We start from the raw sequence: 19,564 nt of genomic DNA on the forward strand, positions 1-19,564 counted from the left end.
TCTTTCTGGATTTGTCCCAGCTTATTTTGGGGTTCAGTGGCAAAAAATGAAGAATTTAGACATTAGAGACAGGATAGAGGCCATATTGAAGACCTCACATCTGGTCAGTGCCAATGAGGACCAGCTAAACAGAAATGAGGTGTCTTCCCTCCTGAGCCACCAGCTTTTTTCAACCCAGAAAAGGAGCAAGGAAGCCACTGTCCAGACCTCAAGCCTCACACATGGTGCCCTTTAGTAGTGTGCTGTCTCCTTTAGTGGCCCATTGGCCTGCTATGTTCCTTAAGAGTCTGATGTAGTTTGATTTCCCCGAGACTATTGGAAGAGAAAGTGTCTCTTGACAGGGGAGGTGGAGGAAGCTTCTATCATTTCTGTCTTTTGTCTTTCCTTCCTTCCAGGAGGCATCAGAGGTAGTGAAGGGAGTCTCCTGCAGTTGTCACCTGCCAGGCTACCTTCTTGCCTCAGAGGTCAAATAAGGCAAGGCTTACATGGGCTATCCAAGAAGCCATCAGAATGGTTCTTCCCTAAGGGCACTAGGACATCCTCAGCAAGTTCTCCAGCAACCCACTTGGCCCTGTACTGCCTCTTGTCTGGACTCCCACTTCAGAATGCTCCAGGAGCTTGGCCTGTCTTCTGTTTTACTAGTGTCTAATAGAAACTCCATGTTCAATAAATGTTCATTGAATGAAGAAATTCATGAAACCCAAGGACCACCTGAATGGACTCTTTTTCATTTTGATTGTACTTTGTTCTGAGAACAGGCAGATGAATGGAACAGGCAAGGGTTGGAATACACCTTTTATCCCCCAGAGACCAGCCAGAAGCAATGCATAGACCAGGGAAGCATACCACATGGGAAGTCTCTTTGGAGGCAGATGCTGTAGGCAATGGTTGTGAGCATTGGTAATGCTGTTTACTCAGTTTTCCCAAAATATAGATGCAGACTTTGCCCTCTCTAAAACTGGCCAGCCAATGCTTAGTGCGGTAGAAGGCAGTCCTTCTAGCCCCCCAACTGTGACACAATTGCCACCTTACACAGTGTAGCACAACAGTTACCTGGTCAATTTCTATTATCACTCAGCTTCCCACTTCAGCTCTAAGGACCTTGGGCAGCTCATGCAGTCTCTCTGTGCTTCCGTTCCCTCCTCTCCTCAGTGGAGACTCAGTAACCAAGCTTCCTTCAGCAATGGGTTGTAGGAGTCCAGATCTCATGTAACCAGCACCAAACAATTGCCTACAAATGTGTGTGATGTATTTCTGAACACTTTACACAGAGAGCACCAATCTGTGGCTGCCTTGTTTTCCTTAAGCTCTTCTTGAACTTAGTGGTCCACCAATAACTGTCTGTCTTGGCCATGGATGAGTGAGAGCCAGTCAAACTCATGTGCAAAAGGAACCTCCCATACTAAATGCGCCTGCACAGAGCCCTCTCTGACGAGAGAAGTCCAGCGCTCACTGCCTCTGTTGGTGACTTGACCTCTCTGTCAAGAGAAATGACCTCACCCTCCATGGAAGGTGTGTGAGGTTCACAAACTGTACAGTGTAGTGGAGAGTGGTGGGCCTTCTCTTGTGATGAAGTCCTGGAGAAACAGCAGGATGCTGCCCATCCAGGGTCCCCTAGAGTTCCCCCTTCCTGCAAATCCCTCCAGAAAGGACAGCAAGAACAAGGTTTCTCTCAGGAGAGGTTGAGGGGCTCTGGGTCAGTTCTGAGCAGCACTGTACAGAGTCAAAGCAAACATAGCTGGGGGCTGCATTGTAGCCAGGATGTGGCACCCAGATGTGGGTCAAAGTTCAGTTGGACTAGTTATCCATCTCTGGAACCTCAGGCTTCATTCTTGCCCCTTGATTTACTTAACTCAGAGTGGAGTTCCTCTCTCCCTGCCCCCCTTCTTTCTATTCTCCATAGGGCATTCCCCATGAAAGAGCTGTGGTTTTGCCTAGCTTGCTATCTGGAGGGCAGGCTCTGTGGAGGCTGGCCTCCACCTCCAGGCTTTTTTAGTCTATGTTCTCTCCCTCCATTGCTGTAGATTACATGATAAGATCACGAGGGCAGAGGAGATGGTGATGTCAAGAAGGGGTTTGCCATAAATGTGAACATCCATGTTTGATCTCCCACTTTCATATACTGAAGCCAGCAAGAACATTGCACATGTGCATCCTCAGAGCTGACGTAACAGAGGCAGGAGGATTCCTGGGCTTCTTAGCCGGTCACCCTAGCCTCCTAGCCCATAGACAAGGCATGTTCCGTTTCAAAATAATGAGGGAAAAACCCAAGGAATGATACCTAAGGTTGACTTATGACCTCCTTATCTACCCATATATACATTCTGCTGTGTACACATGTGCATGCATGTGAGGCCGCGCGCGCGTGCGCGTGCGCGCGCGCGCGCACACACACACACACACACACACACACACACACACACACACACACACACACACTTCTCCCCCTTCATAGGTCCCCAGTTCTTAGATGACTATAGTTCAGCCATCTTCTCAGGCCAGAGACAACTGTACTTGATTATATAGTATTCAGTCAGTGCTCAGTGAATGTTGATGGAGCTGAGTTGAAGTCCTCTCTCTTAGGCAGGGGTTGTCAACCTTTCTAGTGCTTCAGCCTCTTAACACAGTTCCTCATGTTGTGGTGACATCCAATCATAAAGTTACTTTTGCTGTTATTTCATAACTAATTTTGCAACTGTTTTGAATCATAACATAAATACCTGTCCGATGGTCTTAGGCCACCCCTCTGGAAGGTCATTTAACCCCCAAAGGGGTCATGACCCATAGGTTGAGAATTGTTCCTTTAAGAAGCTATAAATTCTAAGCTCAGCTACAAAATCTTTTCAGAAAATCCCAAAGAGAAACTCACTATGGTTTGCATTTTTAAGAAACATTTAAATATGAGGAGGAAGTGGGGAATGATGGTGTGAGGAGCTCACAAAAGTTAATGAGATTTCCTAACTGTGGTACGTGCCCAAGTTTTAATAATTATGAATAATAAAGACTCTGGTTGAACCTTAAAGAAATATCCTTGTGTAACAAAACAAAAGACCAAGACAGACAGACCTCTCTGCTGGGTGTAATGACTTGTTCACCCTGGAAGACAGATATATTTTTTTAAAAAAAACTAATTTAAGGAAAAAAGTTGGAGCTAATTGCTTTAAAATGACAGATTAGTGGGGCTGCTAGATGGCTCTGGTGCCCTTAAGGGATAATTTGGATTATTAATCCCCAAAATCTCTAATGAAAGGAAGCCGTCCCCCTATTCTGCAGAGGGGAAATGGAGGCCAGAGCGAGCATAATCCCTGGCTGAGATGGGAAAAGGATTCTCGATTGTGACCAGCCTCCCAGCCTGCACTCTGTTCCCAGCACCGTGAAGACCCAAGTCCACATAAACAAGAGCCCGGTCGCTGACTGCTCACCCACTGGGTCTGAGGTCTGGCAGGGGCCGGTCGAGGGGTAGCCGGTCACTGAGGTAGGCGTTGTAGCCATAGTACTGGAACTGCTTCAGGGCCACACGCCGGCCTTCGGGGCTGAGCTCCTGACCCCAGTGTGCAAACAGGGAGGAGTCCGTGAAGGGCTCAGCCTCTGCCTCCTCAGGCTTGGCAGGAGCCTCTAGAGAAAGAAGGGACAAGAAGTCAGTGGATCAGAGCTTAACCCTGTATACCCCATTACCAATCCCTTTCCCTTCCTCACACAAGCCTTCCCCAATGACTGAGGAGAGGGGAATTTTCATGGTTCTCAAAGATTTATTCACCCATGAATCTATGGTGTCATCTGCCCAATAAGCATCACATTCAAGGATATAGAAATGGACCCAGCAGAGGCTGCCAAGAAGTTGATGGTTGTGAGCCTGACATGCCATGGCTCCATCACAGAACTGCAGCCTTTTCCAGTTTGTCTCTGCCAAGAATATTAGCCCAGTCTCCTAAGTGGGCCTCTGCCTCTTCCCAGCCTGCACTCCTGCCCTTCACCCCCTACAGTCCTGCACCAACCTACATCCAGACCCCAGCTCTCTCTGCCCACCCACACAGGGACATTCGGACACCGGTAACAGCCACCTGCCATACATCTTGAAACTTCTTTCAGGACTCCTGGTGGATTCAGGAAGGCAGCCGGCTCCAGGTTCAAAGGCTGCTTGGGGGTGGAGGGGTCCCCACAAGTTTTCCTACCTGGAAGACTAGCTTTTGGGGATTTGTATGGTCAGAGATTCAGATTCTGTTCCACCATAAACCAGCTGTGAGGCCACAGTAATCACCAACCTCCCTAAACCAGTGCCTGTCTTCTTCCAAAGAGAGATAGATCACAGAGATCTGAGACCTGTGAGGACTGCATATAATAACACACAAGACACTTAGATGAGTGTACATCTCCAAGAGAACTCACAATGGGAAGGAGGAGGAAGGCAGGAGTGGTTCTTTTGATCCCTCTTTGAGTCACAGACCTAGCACAGCTGATAGGCCAAGACTTAAACTGGGGCCGATTGTCAGGAAAACCACTTAATGCAGTGACAGTAGGCAGAGATGTCCAGACCAGTGGACGTGCCCTCTATGTCATGAAGATATGGGGTGGTACCTGGGGCTAGACAGAGACCTGAGGATGCAGAGGCAAGGACCAGGAGAGGCAGTTATAGGGCATCTGGTGGGTCCCCTCAGCTGTATGTAGCTAGTAGGTACGCAACATGGCCTAAAATCACAGGCTGGAGACAGGGCCAGGGTCCTCAGGTCTTCCAGGTCTGGGCACTTAGTGCTCCAGATGGACACCTCCTCTTGAGTCACTAAGTGGACTAAGAGTTGATCTGGGAGGAGGGACTTTGCCTGGCCACAGAGGGTACCATCAAGTTCCCAGGCTCTCTGAACACACCAGAGGGCTTCGGAGGCAAGAAAATGGCATGGCTGGAAGTGTTCCCCAGTTGTCACAGAGTCAAAGGGACTTAGGGAGCCTGTGCTCCAAAAAGCAGACCCCAAAAAAGGTGATGCTGGGACAAGAGCAAGAGTAAGAGTTAGAGAGATGCATACAGGCACAGAGGATTCTCAGTTGCCTCTCAGGGAGTCAGCATGAGGAACTTCTCCTTGGGTCGCTGACCACCCACTAGGTTGCAGGTATAAGTCTTTAACATTAGCCCCACATGCTTACTACTCTCATGAGCCAGGGCCCTTTCCTAAGCATGCGCCCACCTGGCCCTCTTCAGAGAGACACAGAGAGCACTAGCTACATATCTGGGATCACAAGGAAGAATGCAGAAGAGTTGGGATGATTCCATTCTGGGAAGCCCTCCCCGACCCTCACAGTTAAACCCCCACCTCCACACTGCATCTTATGACCTGTGTGTAGCAGCAGGCAGAGACCCACAGGTGAGTGATCTCAGTACCAGTGTTTGTTTGCTTGCTTGCTTATGTGCTTTTTAAGAAACATAAAAGAAAACACAGATCCATCAAGAAGGTTAGGATCTATTGAGGGTTATGGTAAGACCAATGCACACATTTCTAAGGAGTTTTAGGATGTGGAAGCCAGCCCAATTACATAACGTTGCATTCCAGCATGGGGTGTAACAGAGTGTTCTCCCCACAAGGCCTGCTTGTGTGATCTTGAAGGTCTTCGTTATCTCTGTAAAGACGGGTGACTTATTCTCTCGAATGGGGGGCAGTAAAATCTAAATCAGTGAGCCAACTGAATCATATAATATTTAAAAGAAATGGAGTTTTATTGCTCTCAAATGCCTAAATGGATATTACCAAGTAAAATGAGATCAGTTAATGAAAAAATTATGATTCACAATTAGGCCTGTGTTGCATAATAATGTATTACAAACAGATTGAAGACAGAGGTTACGGCACTGTGTCCCTACCTTGTTACTCGGTATGGGTACAAATGACAGGCACCGTGAAAGCAGCATGCTCTTAAAGATGAAATAGGGGCCTGGGCGAGGGGTAGTGATTCAGGTGATGAAGTGCTTGTTCTGCAAGCACAAGGGCTTGAATTTGATCCTAGTGTTTAAAAGGAGCTAGGGATGGTGGTGTGTGCTGGGGAGGCAGACACAGGCAGACCCTTGGTGCTCACTGCCCTGGCAATCTAGTCTACTAGTGAATTCCAGGACACTGAGGGACTGTTTAAAAAATACAAGGTAGATGGCACCTGAAGAGTGACACCCAACATTGTCCTCTGGTCACCACACATGTGCAGGCACACCTGCACATACATGCACCCCATGTGCGCACACACACACACACATACACACACACACACACACACACACACACACACAGCTAAGGAACCAAGGGAAGCAATATTTGTTTCATCCTTTATATTAAATATTAAGTTAGCATACAACATAGTGTGCTATATGATGACATTTTAATACATATACATCAGTCTACTTTGTTATCTACCTGCCTCCCCCAGTGCCCTCCTCCATCATCCCTCCCCCTCTACCTCTTGCTGGATCGCTGCCTCCTTCAACAGTCTCTTGTGACACATGTATTCCAGTACCTTCTTCCCTCACAAGATCAGTTCCTCCTTCTTCATGGCCCTCTTTCATGTCCTGTACCTGCACCTCACATATACATTTAGGTCCAGATTCAGCATTTGAGAGGAACACGTCAGCTTTGTCTTTCTGAGTCTAGCTTATTTTACTTAACATAATGACCTCTAGTTCCATCCACTTTCTTGACTGTGTCATAATTTCATTGTTCTTTATGGCTGCATAAAATTCGATATCTCTCTCTCTCTCTCTCTCTCTCTCTCTCTCTCTCTCTCTCTCTCTCTCTCTCTCTCTCTGTGAATAGGGCAATAGCAGAAAATCCTTGAAGGAGCCAGAGGGGCCACTGCTTGCCTGCTAGGGACTCCCTGAATCTTTCTGGGGCAAAAGAGCAGTGGAGCCTACTGGCAGGTAGAGTCTTGCAGCAGGGAAGGCCATGAAGAGGCTTGTGTGTGGTCAGTTCCTATCTAGTTCACCAAACCAGGGACTACGTACCCTTATGCAGGTAACAGACATTTCTCAGGTGGATCCATGGAATGCAGTCACTGCTAGTCAATCATCCCTGTGTGTTTGGGTGCCTTGGTAGGTCTCTCATGCCTGAGAATCATCTAACATTTCTCCCAGACACCGAGAACAGGACACTACATAGAGCTGTTACCCTGGAAACGGAGACAGTGACAGAAGGAAACCATATCTCCTCTTTCTCTTCTGTCCCTTCCTTCTTCCACCTCCACATTCTTTTCTCCTCTTCTCTCTTTTCCTCCTCTCCCCCATCTCTTTTGTCCCCTTTCTCTTCTCGCCTTACTCTAAAAGGCTCAGAATCAGAAGGAGCTCAGTAATGACTTCTAAACCTTCCACCTCCCAGAAGGTAGGTACAGAGGACAACATGGTGGGCAGATCCAGTGTCTCCAGAAAATTGAGCCAAGTTATCTTTGGGGGGTGTCCCATCAAACTAGAGTCACCAAGGCCTGGAGGAGGCAAGCTAGGCATGCCGTTTCCTTCTCAAGCCCAGCTCTTTAATGTGAATCTGTCCCTTCTGAGTCCTCTCAGTCCCCCAGGGCTTACTACAGAGCCCTCCACAGCTCCTGGAGGACTCCCTGGGGGGACACTAGTCACCCACTGAAGGTGCTATTAATGTGTCTGTGCACGGCATTCTGAGCATTAATGGGAACTGAAAATGTCCTGGGGCTCATGTTTGACATTTCCAGGGACCCAAGGACCTGTCAACCCTGCTTATATCTCCAGAATGTCCTTCTGAGTCAGAAACTACCAGCTTTATCTTGGCTAGTGCCACCCAGAAGTGCCCCCAGGGACTCCTCTAATGCTGGGCCTCTGAGTCAGCATCCACCAACTCCATCTTCGCTAGGATCACCCAGAGGAGCCACTGGTGACTGCTTCCCTCTGACGCTGGGATTCTACATTCTATGAGTCCTGCATACAAAACTTCTGAACTTCTTTATCAGTTAAAAATGTTGGTGTTATTTTTAATTTAACGTCTTTGTGTATGTGCTTCTGAATGAAGATGGAGACCACTGGAAGACTCTGAGTGTCCTGTTATCTGTCTGCCTGACCCACTTGAGACAGGGTCCCTCATTGAACTTGGATCTAAGCTTCTGGCTGGCAAACCCCAGCAGTCCAATCCCTGCCTCTCACAGCATTGAGGCTATTAGTATGCATGACCATAAGAGATTCCTTTTGTGGGTTCTAGGGGTCTGAACTCAGGTCTTCATGTTTGCACAACAAGCATTCTTAGCCCCGGAGCCATCTATCTCCTCAGTTCACAACACGTGTTGAAACAGCTTTATTGTGGGTGAGGCTGGTTGTTGAATAATGAAATATAAAGAAGAGACAGACATCTTCTCCACGCTCGTGGGACTTAGTGAAAGGGTAACATGGAAAATGTGATCAGTGCTCTGACACGCAACATGCCATCAGGTCCCTGGAGGGGAAGTGGGGGGTGGGAATGGTTTCCAAGATGTGAAAGTACTTGGGTTAGAGCCCAAAGAGCAAGGGAGAGCCACACGATCCCCTCGGGAAAGAGTCCAGAGGAGGGTACAGCAAGAGCCAAGATGAAGGATAAAATGTGGGGCTAAACTGAGGGGGCAGATGCTCTGCCGTATGCAACAGGAAAGCAGATAGCGAGGTGCAGCACTGGACACTAAGGAGCTTGGTGCGGAGCTCACTCGCTCACTCTTGACCACAGCCCCACCTGCATGTTGTGCACCAGGACCCACTTAGGCAGCTACTTAGTGGACCTGTGCTCATGCAGACTCGTTGGTAAGCTGTAGGCATACCTTCACAGGGCAAAGGGCTGATGCTCAAATTCTCTCCGGGTATCCTTCCTCTCTCCACTGCTTTGGGCTCTCTCTCAGAAGTCTTCAAACCCCTTGACCCAGTTGCAATCTGGATGCATGTCTGGCCCAGCTGGGAGCCCCTAGGTCCTGCTCTATGCCAAGCCAGCCCCTCTATAAGTATTAATGGTGCTTGTGCCTCAGCAGGATCTTGGCAAGCATGTACATTGTCTGCTTGCTTCTTGAGACAGGGTTTTGCCAAGCAGCTCTGGGTAGCTTGACACTCCAGATCCTCCTGCCTCAGTCTTCCAAATGTTGGGATTCCAGGCATGCGCCATCACACACAACAGCAAGCATACTTTGAGTATCACTCTGCTCCTTCAATCCCTTCATACACAGGCCCCTGTAAACAGAACGATAGGATTATGGAGTACTTTCTTAGCTCATCAGTGCATCCATGGTAATGCTCTGTCCTCACTGTACATGTCCTGTTTTCCAGAAAGTTCCGGATGTTACAGCACATCCAGGACATGCTATAATACTATCTCAGAGCTACACCCACAGAGCCTGCCACCCACAAACAAGAGTAGAGCCTTGCAGATCCATCCTAACCACCTCCACACTGATACTATGAGGCAAGAGAGAAGTGGGGAAGGGAAGCACTTGCAAAGTTTTGAGCCTAGGATAATCTGCCAAGCACCAAGAACACGGGTGGATGTCTTGCTGAGCCTTTTGAAGCTGGCGTTGCACTGAGGCCCTGGCAGTGCTGAAACTCCAGGACAGAGTAACGAGATTGGATCTCAGAGTGATGTGATACATACCTTGAAGAGCTGCCCAACCCTGACCTCTCCTGTCTATACTTTTTCTCCAAGACTGCATCCCTAGAGACACTCAGGATGGGAAGCCAAGACATTTTCCAGCTCTTGCCATCCATAGTGACAGAACTTGTAGCCCAAACCTCCTATAAGTAGAATCGATATCCATCTCTGCAGCTTGGAGGCTGGCACAGGGTCATTGTGCCATTGCTCACACATCACAGCAATGACACATCACAGTGTGTCATTGCTGCTGAAGGTCAGAGTGGTTTGGGGTTGGACAGTGCAGCTGAAGAGACAGACAAAGCCACCAAGTGGGATGTGGCTTACACCACCAAGTGCACACCAGTTGCCACCCAGACTGGACTGCATGCTCTCATTCTGTGTGCTTTTGCTCAATTATCTGTATCTCTCTCACAAGAGGAGAAGACACTCCTATGGCTTTGAGAGTCAGTGAGCAGTGTCCCAGCTTTGGCCAGTGGTCAAATCCATTGCTGTTTCTATTCATCTGAAGACCCTGTTCAAAGATGTGGCCTTTGGTTACAAGATCCAGACCCAGAAGCTACAGGTGGCCCAAATCCTGAGGACACACTTCCCCATACACCAAGTCCTTGCATCTGAAGCTCAACTGGAGGACATATGGTGTCCTGTCTCCTCATCCTTCTCCTAGACATCTCTTGAGACACTTCTCTCTGCAGTCCCAAGCCTGTTGTTCACAACACCTGAGTGAGACCTAAAGACCACTCAAATCTTTGTTTCTTTCCCCCGTGAATGGGAGCTACCTGCCAAGGTGCTGTGACCTCAGATTTCAGAAAGATTAAATCTGGGCTGGAGAGGTGGCTCAGTGGTCAAGAACACATTTTGATCTTCCAGAAGACCCAAGTTCGGTTCCCAGCATCTATATTGGGTGGCTCACAAATGTCTCTAACTCCAGCTCCAGGAGATCTGATGCCCTCTTCTGTGAGCACACATGTGACATATGCTCACACAGACACAAAAATGCCACCTGCACCCCATAGGTGAATGCTAAGCATCAACTAAAGACAAAGATAACCCTGGGCATCTTGGGTATAAGTCTCGAAGCAGGTTTTCATTTCTCCTCCTCCCTGCTTTTAAAGAACCCTCCTGTGATATAATCTACATACACAATGTTCATCCTGCTTAATGTCTAATTCAAGGACTCTTTTAGAAAATGTCTTCAGCAGTTCCAAAGCTGCCTCTGTGAATGCCTTATTTGGGATTAACTGAGCACGGGGACCCCGATGGAGGAGTTAGAGAAAAGAGTGAAGGAGCCGAAGGGGTTTGCAACCCCATAGGAAGAACAACAATATCAACCAACCAGACTCCACCAGAGCTCCCAGGGACTAAACCACCAACCAAAGAATACACATGGAGGGACCCATGGCTCTAGCAGAGGATGGCCTTGTCAGGCATCAGTGAGAGGAGAGGCCCTTGATCCTGTGAAGGCTTGCTAGGGTGTTGAGGTGGGAATGGCTGGGTGGGGGTGGGAGCATCTTCACAGAAGCGGAGGAGAGGGGGAGGGGTTGGGAGAGGGGGAAAGGGAAATAACATTTGAAATGTAAATACATAAAATATCCAATAAAAATATCAAAAAAGAAAAAAAAAGCAAAGGGCTAACTGAATGTCCAGAAGCAAACATTTGCCTCAGCAGCTTTCAGGGAAGCCCTATGTGCTGCCTTCCTGCCAGCAACTACGGACCATTTTCCCTAAGAACCTTGAAGCTGAGCCTTTCCAGGGCAACTCAGATATGTGCAGTCGGTGTCCACTGTGTAGCATCCCTGTTCCATACCCCAGCCTGGGATGCAGTCTCCTCCCCCTCTTCCTAACACCCAAACTCCAAAGCCAAGTCCTACCCTTGTCCCAGATGGAGCAAGGTCCTGAAACTTGTGGCTATTAGATCACATGCTTATTATTGTCCTAGAATTCTGGAAATGCGTTGTGATCTCGATGAACTGAGGACAGGCTTGTTCCCCCTAGGGGCTCAGAGAATCTATTTCTTGCCCTTTCCAGGCTCTCTAGGGTACCAGGTTCCAAGCCTGTGGCCCTTACTACTTCTTCACAGCAGCACACCTTCCTCAGCACAGCTCTGGGCTCCTCTGCTGCTTCTCCACCCTATCAGAACCTACTGTCATCTGGGAATGTAGACTGTTCAGGTTGCTTCCAAGTTCAAGGTCAGCTGGACTAAGCACCATACTTTTCATCTGCAGCCTGACTTCTTTTCACAGAAGCTGGGACTTCAGGCAGATTTCCATAGATTTCAGGCAGATTTCTGGACGAGCATTATTTAACTGACAGTCAGAGCTCAGATGTTTGGCCCTCACCTCCCTCTACTATAGAAAGGAGATTTGAAGACCTCTCCCAGGACAGCAATGAGGCAAAGGAACTCCAGATGAGTCCACTGCTCCCTCCACCCTGATATCTCCAGTGACCGCCCAGTGCAGTTGGCTAGGAGTTAGGCAGGGCTGCTGTCTGCAGGCAGGGCAAGGTGTAGAAGTCTGGCCTTGCACCCTGGAAGGGAACCATGGGGTACAACCCAATCAGTGTGGGCTAGATGTCAGAGAAGGTTGCCAAGCCCTAGTTATGGTTCTTGGGAAAAGGCAGGGCTGGTGTGTCAGGCAGCTACTGGATGGCAAGCCCACCCAGGGGTGGAACAATGGCCTTTTCCAGCAGATGGAGCCTGCGCAGATTCCTCCTACCCCTAGGATTCTGAGGAATTCTGGGTACAGGCATGACTAAACTCACAGCCAAGATGTCTGGTACAGATAGGGGCAGACAGAAAAACAGAGTGAACTAGAAACTATGCATGATAAAGCTGCTGTGAAAAGGCCCAAGTTTTACCTTCTAAGCTGATAAAATAAAAGTACATGCAAAAAAAATCTCATTTTAGGAAGTGGTGAATACATGTATCTTAGGAACTTGGATTTATGACTGCCATTACTTACTTCTTTAAACCCAGCCTTTACTCCTAGAATTCTGCCAGGGAGATATAATGAACACTGAAGCACACACCATCACTCTCCTTCCTCAAGAGATGACAGCCAGGAGCTGAACACCCAGACTCCTAAATATACACCTCACGTGCCCACATAAAGGACCTAGTGCCCGTGCATCCATTTCCTGGGATGAATTTGTTGGACACATCCTGCTGGCCTTTGAAGGCCGCCCTTCTCCTGATGGGGATTCACAGATACAGCCATTTGTGGGAGAAAGGTATGGGCCCCGGGTCAAACCCTTTTGTAGCACAGTTCTGTCTGAAGTTCTGGGATATGCTGCAAAAGGGAAGGCTGCATCCCCTGATACCCAGCCCCAGCGTCTCCTATTCAGTAGGGCTATGTGGGTATGGGAACCTGTATTCTGTGTATAAAGGCTGCCGGTCCAGGGTCTCACTATGAAACCATGTGGTGACATGGAACAGGTAGGGAATGTTAGTGGGAACCAGAGGCCGCTCTCTAGTCCTGACTCGCAGCCTCACACTGGGTAAGGCTGACAGGCTAGTCCCTTCTTTAGGCCTCTGTCTCTTCATCATTAACACAAGGTAATCATGAGGGTCCTTCATGCCTTAGCATGTCCCTGGCTCTAGATCACTTGCACATCTAGCTCAGTTCCTCGTGCCTAGAGAGGTTAACGGCTTTACTCAAGCCACAGAGCTAGGAAGTAGTGAAAACCAGGACTGGAAAAATTTCCAAGCTGCTGGATGTCCCCATTCCTTGCTGGCCACACAAAGTCAGCTATTGCAAGGGACAGAAAAGAACACTCCAAGTTTTACAAAAATTCGATTTGAGCAGAGATATTTGGGATCTGTCCTCTGACCAAACAGCCCACATATGAACTTCCCAGTGCAGTTCGGCCTCAGCCACAGCCTTGTGAATCTGGGGTTCACTTACAGGTGCCTGGGTACTGAGCCACAGCTGGCAGTGGCTCCTAGCAGCTTTTGGCCACTGGACTTCTCATCATGTGATTTCTCAGTCATAAATCTCCCAGTCCAGCAGCCTTGGCTGTATTGCAGGAAGAAGGAGATTTGTCAGTGACAGGCTTTGAAGCCACGTCAAAGCAGCCATCAAAGGAAATAGGCCATTTTCAAACAAAATCCATTTCTCAAGCATGACAGTAAAAAAAAAATATTTATCACATGAAAGATGTGGAACCTGTATGGTGTCTCGATGCTGTGTTAGTAATGCGATGTGTTCTCCATGAAAAGTGTGCAAAACCTGTCACGCCTGTGATTTTTGAAGTGTGTATGGGGGTGGGGGGGTGAGTTCTTTTCCTCTAGCAAATTCTTAATTTCCTAACCTGGTCATGTTGCCTGGGCACCAGAAGATGGGGAAGGAAGCAGACACAGTCTACAGCCAGCTTAGCAAAGGACTGAACAGAGGATCTGTGCATGTCTGGGACACAGTGAATGGGCCCCATGCTTATCTGCTTCTGTCAGCTGTGGGCTTTGAAGAGCATCCGTGTTGATACCCTGTGAACAGAGTCAGACTAGGCTCCTGCACTGAGGCTCAGGACTATCCACACTCCACCCTTTCTTCATAAACAAGATTCAGGGCTCTACAAATGTGTTCCACCCCTCCCTCCCCCTCCCTCTGTCTGTATACGTGTGCAGGATAAGTGGAGGTGTTATGTGTGCTTGTGTGCATGCTTATGGAGATCAAGTGTCACCCTTAGGTGTCACTCCTTACTGTGTGCATTTAGACAGTGTCTCACTGGCTTGGAACTCACCATAGATTGACTAGGCTGGCTGGCCAGTGAGCCCCTGGGATCCTCTCCAGTGACGGAGACAAGCACACTACCACGTTCAGCCCTTGAACACAGGTTGTGGGGCTCAAACAACATTCACCATGCCTGCAGAGTAAGAGCTTTCCCAACTGAGCATCTCCCCACCCCCACCCCAAGTATATTTTCAAAGTATACAATAAAGCATACCTCCTCCCTGCACACAATAAATCCTCAGAGGGTAAACTGCCTCTCTGTGAGGGCCAAGGTCTCCCAGACTCAGATCTAGGGGTAAGTAGTCTGCTTAGACAGCCTTCAGACCTCATGTTCCCCTTCCTTGCCATACTTCAAGGCTGGGGATCTGTTCTTTGGGGTGGAGACATGGACTCAGGTTTCTTGTCCTTTAGCTCAGACAGTGATGGAACTTGGCACACTGGTTGAGACTCAGTGGCTTGAGGTCCTTTTACTGTGTACCCCTAGATAGACCAAAATAAGATCTATGTGTTTAGGATTATAAATAGCATGGGGCCCACTTCCCTAACTAAGAACCATCCAGGTGTAGCTCTGTAGAATCAGGATGGCCCAGAAATGAAAGGCAGGACATCTGAGCCACCCTGCCTGAATCTTGGTATGTGACTTCACTCCTCACTAGCTGTGTAACCTGCCACAAGCCCCTAAACCTCTCTATGCATCAGTTTTTAAATATGGGAAACTTGGAAAACTACTTCCTGTGGGGTTCCTGTAGGTAGTGTGTAAATTAGCAGTAGAAGTTTCACATTCCACCTGGGCATGCTTTGGCTGTTAAGAATTGTAACTTACTGGTCAAGTGCTGTGCTGAGCACTGAGGGTAGAATGAGAGGAGGTGGGGAGCTTCTTTGGATGGCTACTTATCATCTGATGTTCCTCACAGTCTCTGCCACAGGGTAATTTAGAATTCTAGGCAGCCCTTCATCCTTCCTAAGTAGATCAAGTGAATTCACAACCTGCCAGTACCCCGGAGTTAGCAGCCTATCAAAGGTCTGCTCCTGATCCTAGGCCCCATCTCTGCCAAAGTCAGGAGCTAATGGGAACTCAGGGAAGCTTGTGGCATTGGCAGCCCAGTATCCCTGGGTGGGGTCCACTGTATCAAGACTGATCATGGAGGCTGGGGAGTTAGGTAGGTAGGAAGATTATGGCCTTCTTGCTGACTGGCCCATTAAATATGCAGCCCAGGTCCTCCACAATAATCCAGATCTTAAATCTCCCCCAGAAGCTTACGGGCTCAAGGCTTGGCCCTCAAGATGTTCACCAAGTGGTGCTGAGGACATTCAGATGGCAAAGCCTATGGGAAAGTCTCAAGTCTCTTAGGATTTGCCTTCAGTGGTACCTGTGGGACTCAAGCCTCTTCACCCGTTCTCTCTTTCTTCCTAGCCACAAGAAGAGTGGTTCTGCTCTGCCACGACTATGTTGCTGCTCAAAGCTCTGAAGCAACAATTCCAGGACTGAGTTCTCAAACAGTACGAGATAGAACAAACCTTCTTTCTTTGAAGTTTAATTCTCTCTGGTATTTTATTACAGAGGTGATAAGCTAGCAAACACAGAACAAGCCCTTCCTCACTTATGTTGCTTTTGTCAGGTATTTTGTTACAGTAACAAGAACGTTGGCTGCACTATATAAGGCTAGATCTGGGACCATTCTAATTTGTTCTAGAATATTCTACTAAGAAAGAGGAATGCTGGTTGTGCACTGGTAAACTAATTTCATGCCACATTGATAGGCAGTGACTGCATTTTGAAAACTACTGATCTAAATCAGAAAAATATCAAAATCTCTGCCCTTTTATATTTCTTGAAATTTAACAAATTAGTATCACCACTGTAAACATTGGCAATGGCCATTTTGGATGATGCTCTTCAAGGTGCACATGACCTCTAAGTGATGCTGACATTGCACCCCACTAGAGAAAGAGGATCTGTCACACATGCAATAAATATATCTAGGGGAGTGATTTTTTTTCTTGGATAGCAATGTAGACCAGGATGCCCTTGAACTTAGAAACCTCCTGTCTCAGCCTCCTGTGTACTTCTGGGGTCATAGGTGAATGGCATTATGCTCATCCAAGGGCAATAGGATTGATTTCCAGAGTGGTTGTACCAGTTTGCAATCCCACCAACAATGGAGGAGTATTCCTCTTTCTCCACATCCTCACCAACATGTGTTGTCACCTGAGGTTTTGATCTTAGCCATTCTGCTTGGTGGAAGGTAGAAGGAATCTCAGGATTGTTTTGATTTGCATTTCTCTGATCACTAAGGACTTTGAACATTTCTTTAGGTCCCTTCTCAGCCATTTGAGATTCCTTTGTTGTGAATTCCCAGTTTTGTTCTATACCCCATTTTTTGATTGGGTTGTTGAGAGAGATAAGACATCATTCTTTATTAGAACATTCCAAGATCAATAGGAGGTCCACCATGAAGATATCCATAGGTCCATGGTGGTGGTGGTAGTGGTGGGGCATCACCACGAAGAGTTTCACAGATCTTTGGGAGGTCCAGCTTTAAAGATTCTCACAGATCCATGGAAGTCTTGACTGGTAGGCAGGACTTACAGGAGATTTCTAGAAGATTCAGGGTGGAAACTGTCTTACCATCTGGGTGTCTGAGTCCTGCTTAATAGCTACATGTGTCTTTGACTATAAAACATGGGAAACATATTATCTCTGGACACAGGCAATTTGTTTATAGAACAGCATAGATCCTTCTAGAGGATCCAGGATATAGGCATCCCTAGTTCCTGCCAGTCATGTATGCTATATGGCCAGGGATGGAGAGACGGCACTGCTGGACCTCACTGACATACAGACACCCATCTTAATAGTCAGTGGTTTCAGTCCTGTAGCAAGCTAAACTTGAACCCAGCTTGAACCCACTCAGCATTGCAGGAGCAAAACTTTCACAATGACTTCTGACTGTAGCTGCCAAACTTGCTCTTTCACTGCCCTTCCATATACAGAGGCGATGTGACCAAGGCTTGTCTCCTAGCTCCAAAAAGCCTCTGGACACAACAGATGCCTCTATGCTAATGTGACAGCCAGAAGAAGACATGGTGAAGGGAACTACCTTGTAAGTAGAGCAAGCCCAAGTCCCAGCCAGAAGACACATACATACACAAGAACACACACAGACAGATACTATTTCTAATACTATTTCTAAGCTGAGGCTAGACCCGGGCTTGATCTTTGAGTTAAATGGGGTACAACACTAAGTATTGATACCCGCCATTGACCAGACTGAATTCTGAACCACTGGACAGCTTTTCTGCCTTTGGTTTATTTATCTCCCCAGGTGACTCTCACATACAGCTGGGCTGAAGGAAGTGGTCTCCAACTCCAGCCTGTGTCTGAGAATCCACCTCACAAGTTTGTTAAAAATGTGGACCATTCAGATTTTCCTCCCATCACACAGGGTGATTCCCACCACAACATGAGAAGAGAAGGGAGCAGCCCCTGTCTAATCTGTGGGACTCTAGGTCCACTGTCAATACCCTAAGTCCCAAGAGCCAAGAGACTTCAGCCGCATCACCTAATCTGATATCGCAACTTCCTTAGGTATCATAAACGCTATTGTAGACAAATGTGTTGCCTTCTCTCAGACAGAATAAGATGCTATAATTACCTTTCTTTCACTAGCCTTTGGAATTCTAATAACTTGTGACTGCAAGGCCTGTTTTCTTCACCTGAGCATCATGGCATTTTATCTCCTTCTTGGAGTATCTAAGTCTGTCTCTACCCCTGCCTCCTCTCCAAGCCCAATACAGAGAGTTCTCAAACATCTTTGTGTACAAAAGGGAAGGGTATGCCATTCCTGGGCTATCCTGGTCTCCATGCCCCCAGATGCTCAGTACGGGCCCTATTCCTTCTTGCCCTTCATACTCTTAGAATAGCCAGCTCTCCAGGACTGTTCTTTTCTCAGGTGTTTCTACAGAACACACTCTGAGGAGGGATGAGAAAGCCTTGGTCCAACCCTGCTGTGAGGCAGCAGGGAAGTTTCTGGGAGAGGAAAAGCTGAGCAGTTGAGGGACTGAGGAGCTTGGAGACTCTTCATGGAGCCCTGCACTCTTGAATTACTATAGGGAAAATTCTTGGGATGGGGAAGGGATTTTGAAATCAAGACTCCAGAAATGCCCAGTCACCCTTCTAAAAAAACTGCCTGTATCAGTGAACAGCCTGTCCCCATAGAATGTGCCATACTCTGTAGGTGTGGGGGGTGGAGCATCGTAGAAGAGACAAGTTCAACCACCTCCCAGACTCCAGAACCTTCCTCACCTTCCAGTACAAGATAGACGGGGCGATGGCATGCAGCCAAAGAAGCAATTGTTGCTGACTGACTATGCGAGGCCAGCAGAATAGAGCTTCTCTCAGCCACACAAGGTTGAGAAGCTAAGTTTGGGGATATTATTTTGAGGACTGCTGTGGCTGTGAAGAGCCGTCTGGGTTGCTAAAAACACAAAGGAAGTGATGCTGCTTTACTGCCTTTGTGAAGTTTTCAGACAGCGCAGGGCTAATGAAGGCCCTGAGCCACACTGCCCTAGACTCTGAAGGGACTTCAGAAGGAGAAGATGAAAGACAGGGGTACAGCCCTGACAACCTGGCCCTCATTATAAGTAACTCCGATGCTCCCTAGCAGCAGGCAAGCTTCCCAAAGTACATTTATAGGCCAGCTCCTTCTTGGAAGCCCAGGAGTTTCCTATGAAGCACAGAGAAGGCCCTGGAAGATGGAAACTATTGTTACCACCATCTTTTCCCAGGTCAAGAATTGTGGACTCCAGATACCTGGCCATGCCAGCTCCTCAGAGCCCTGGTTCAACCAGACATCGGCCAATTTCAAGAGACCACTTTGTGTGAGGATCCAGGAAGGTAGACGGCTTCAGATTCAGCAGACCAGGATTGAATGGCAGCTTGCCACTCACAGGCTATGAGACTGAGCAAGCTCCTGACCCAATGGCTACTCAAGCAGCAGAACCAGGATAAATGAAATGTCTACCCCATAACAGTTGGGCAACGGCAGTTATTTCATGAACAGTGTTTAGTGCTGCCTGAGCAGTGGTCAGTTTCTTGGTTTTTAATTCATTTTTCCCTTTCCTTTCCCTTTCTTTTCTTGGATATTTTCTTTATTTACATTTCAAATGTTACCCCTTTCCTGGTTTTCCTTTCGGAAACCCCAATCCCATCCCCTCACCTCTGCCTCCATGAGGATGCTCCCCCATGCA

The 19,564-nt window shown here is 47.8% G+C and overlaps 1 protein-coding gene across 1 annotated transcript in view; it reads right to left on the bottom strand.

The window, feature by feature from the left end:
- Positions 1-19,564, bottom strand: part of Galnt18 (polypeptide N-acetylgalactosaminyltransferase 18) — a 311,052-nt gene that overhangs the window by 149,499 nt on the left and 141,989 nt on the right. The window contains 1 exon segment of the mRNA NM_001079884.1: positions 3,423-3,615. Coding sequence (NP_001073353.1) covers positions 3,423-3,615 — 193 coding nt within the window.

The sequence above is a fragment of the Rattus norvegicus genome, chromosome 1 (genome assembly GCF_036323735.1).
Source record: "Rattus norvegicus strain BN/NHsdMcwi chromosome 1, GRCr8, whole genome shotgun sequence".
NCBI lineage: Eukaryota > Metazoa > Chordata > Mammalia > Rodentia > Muridae > Rattus > Rattus norvegicus.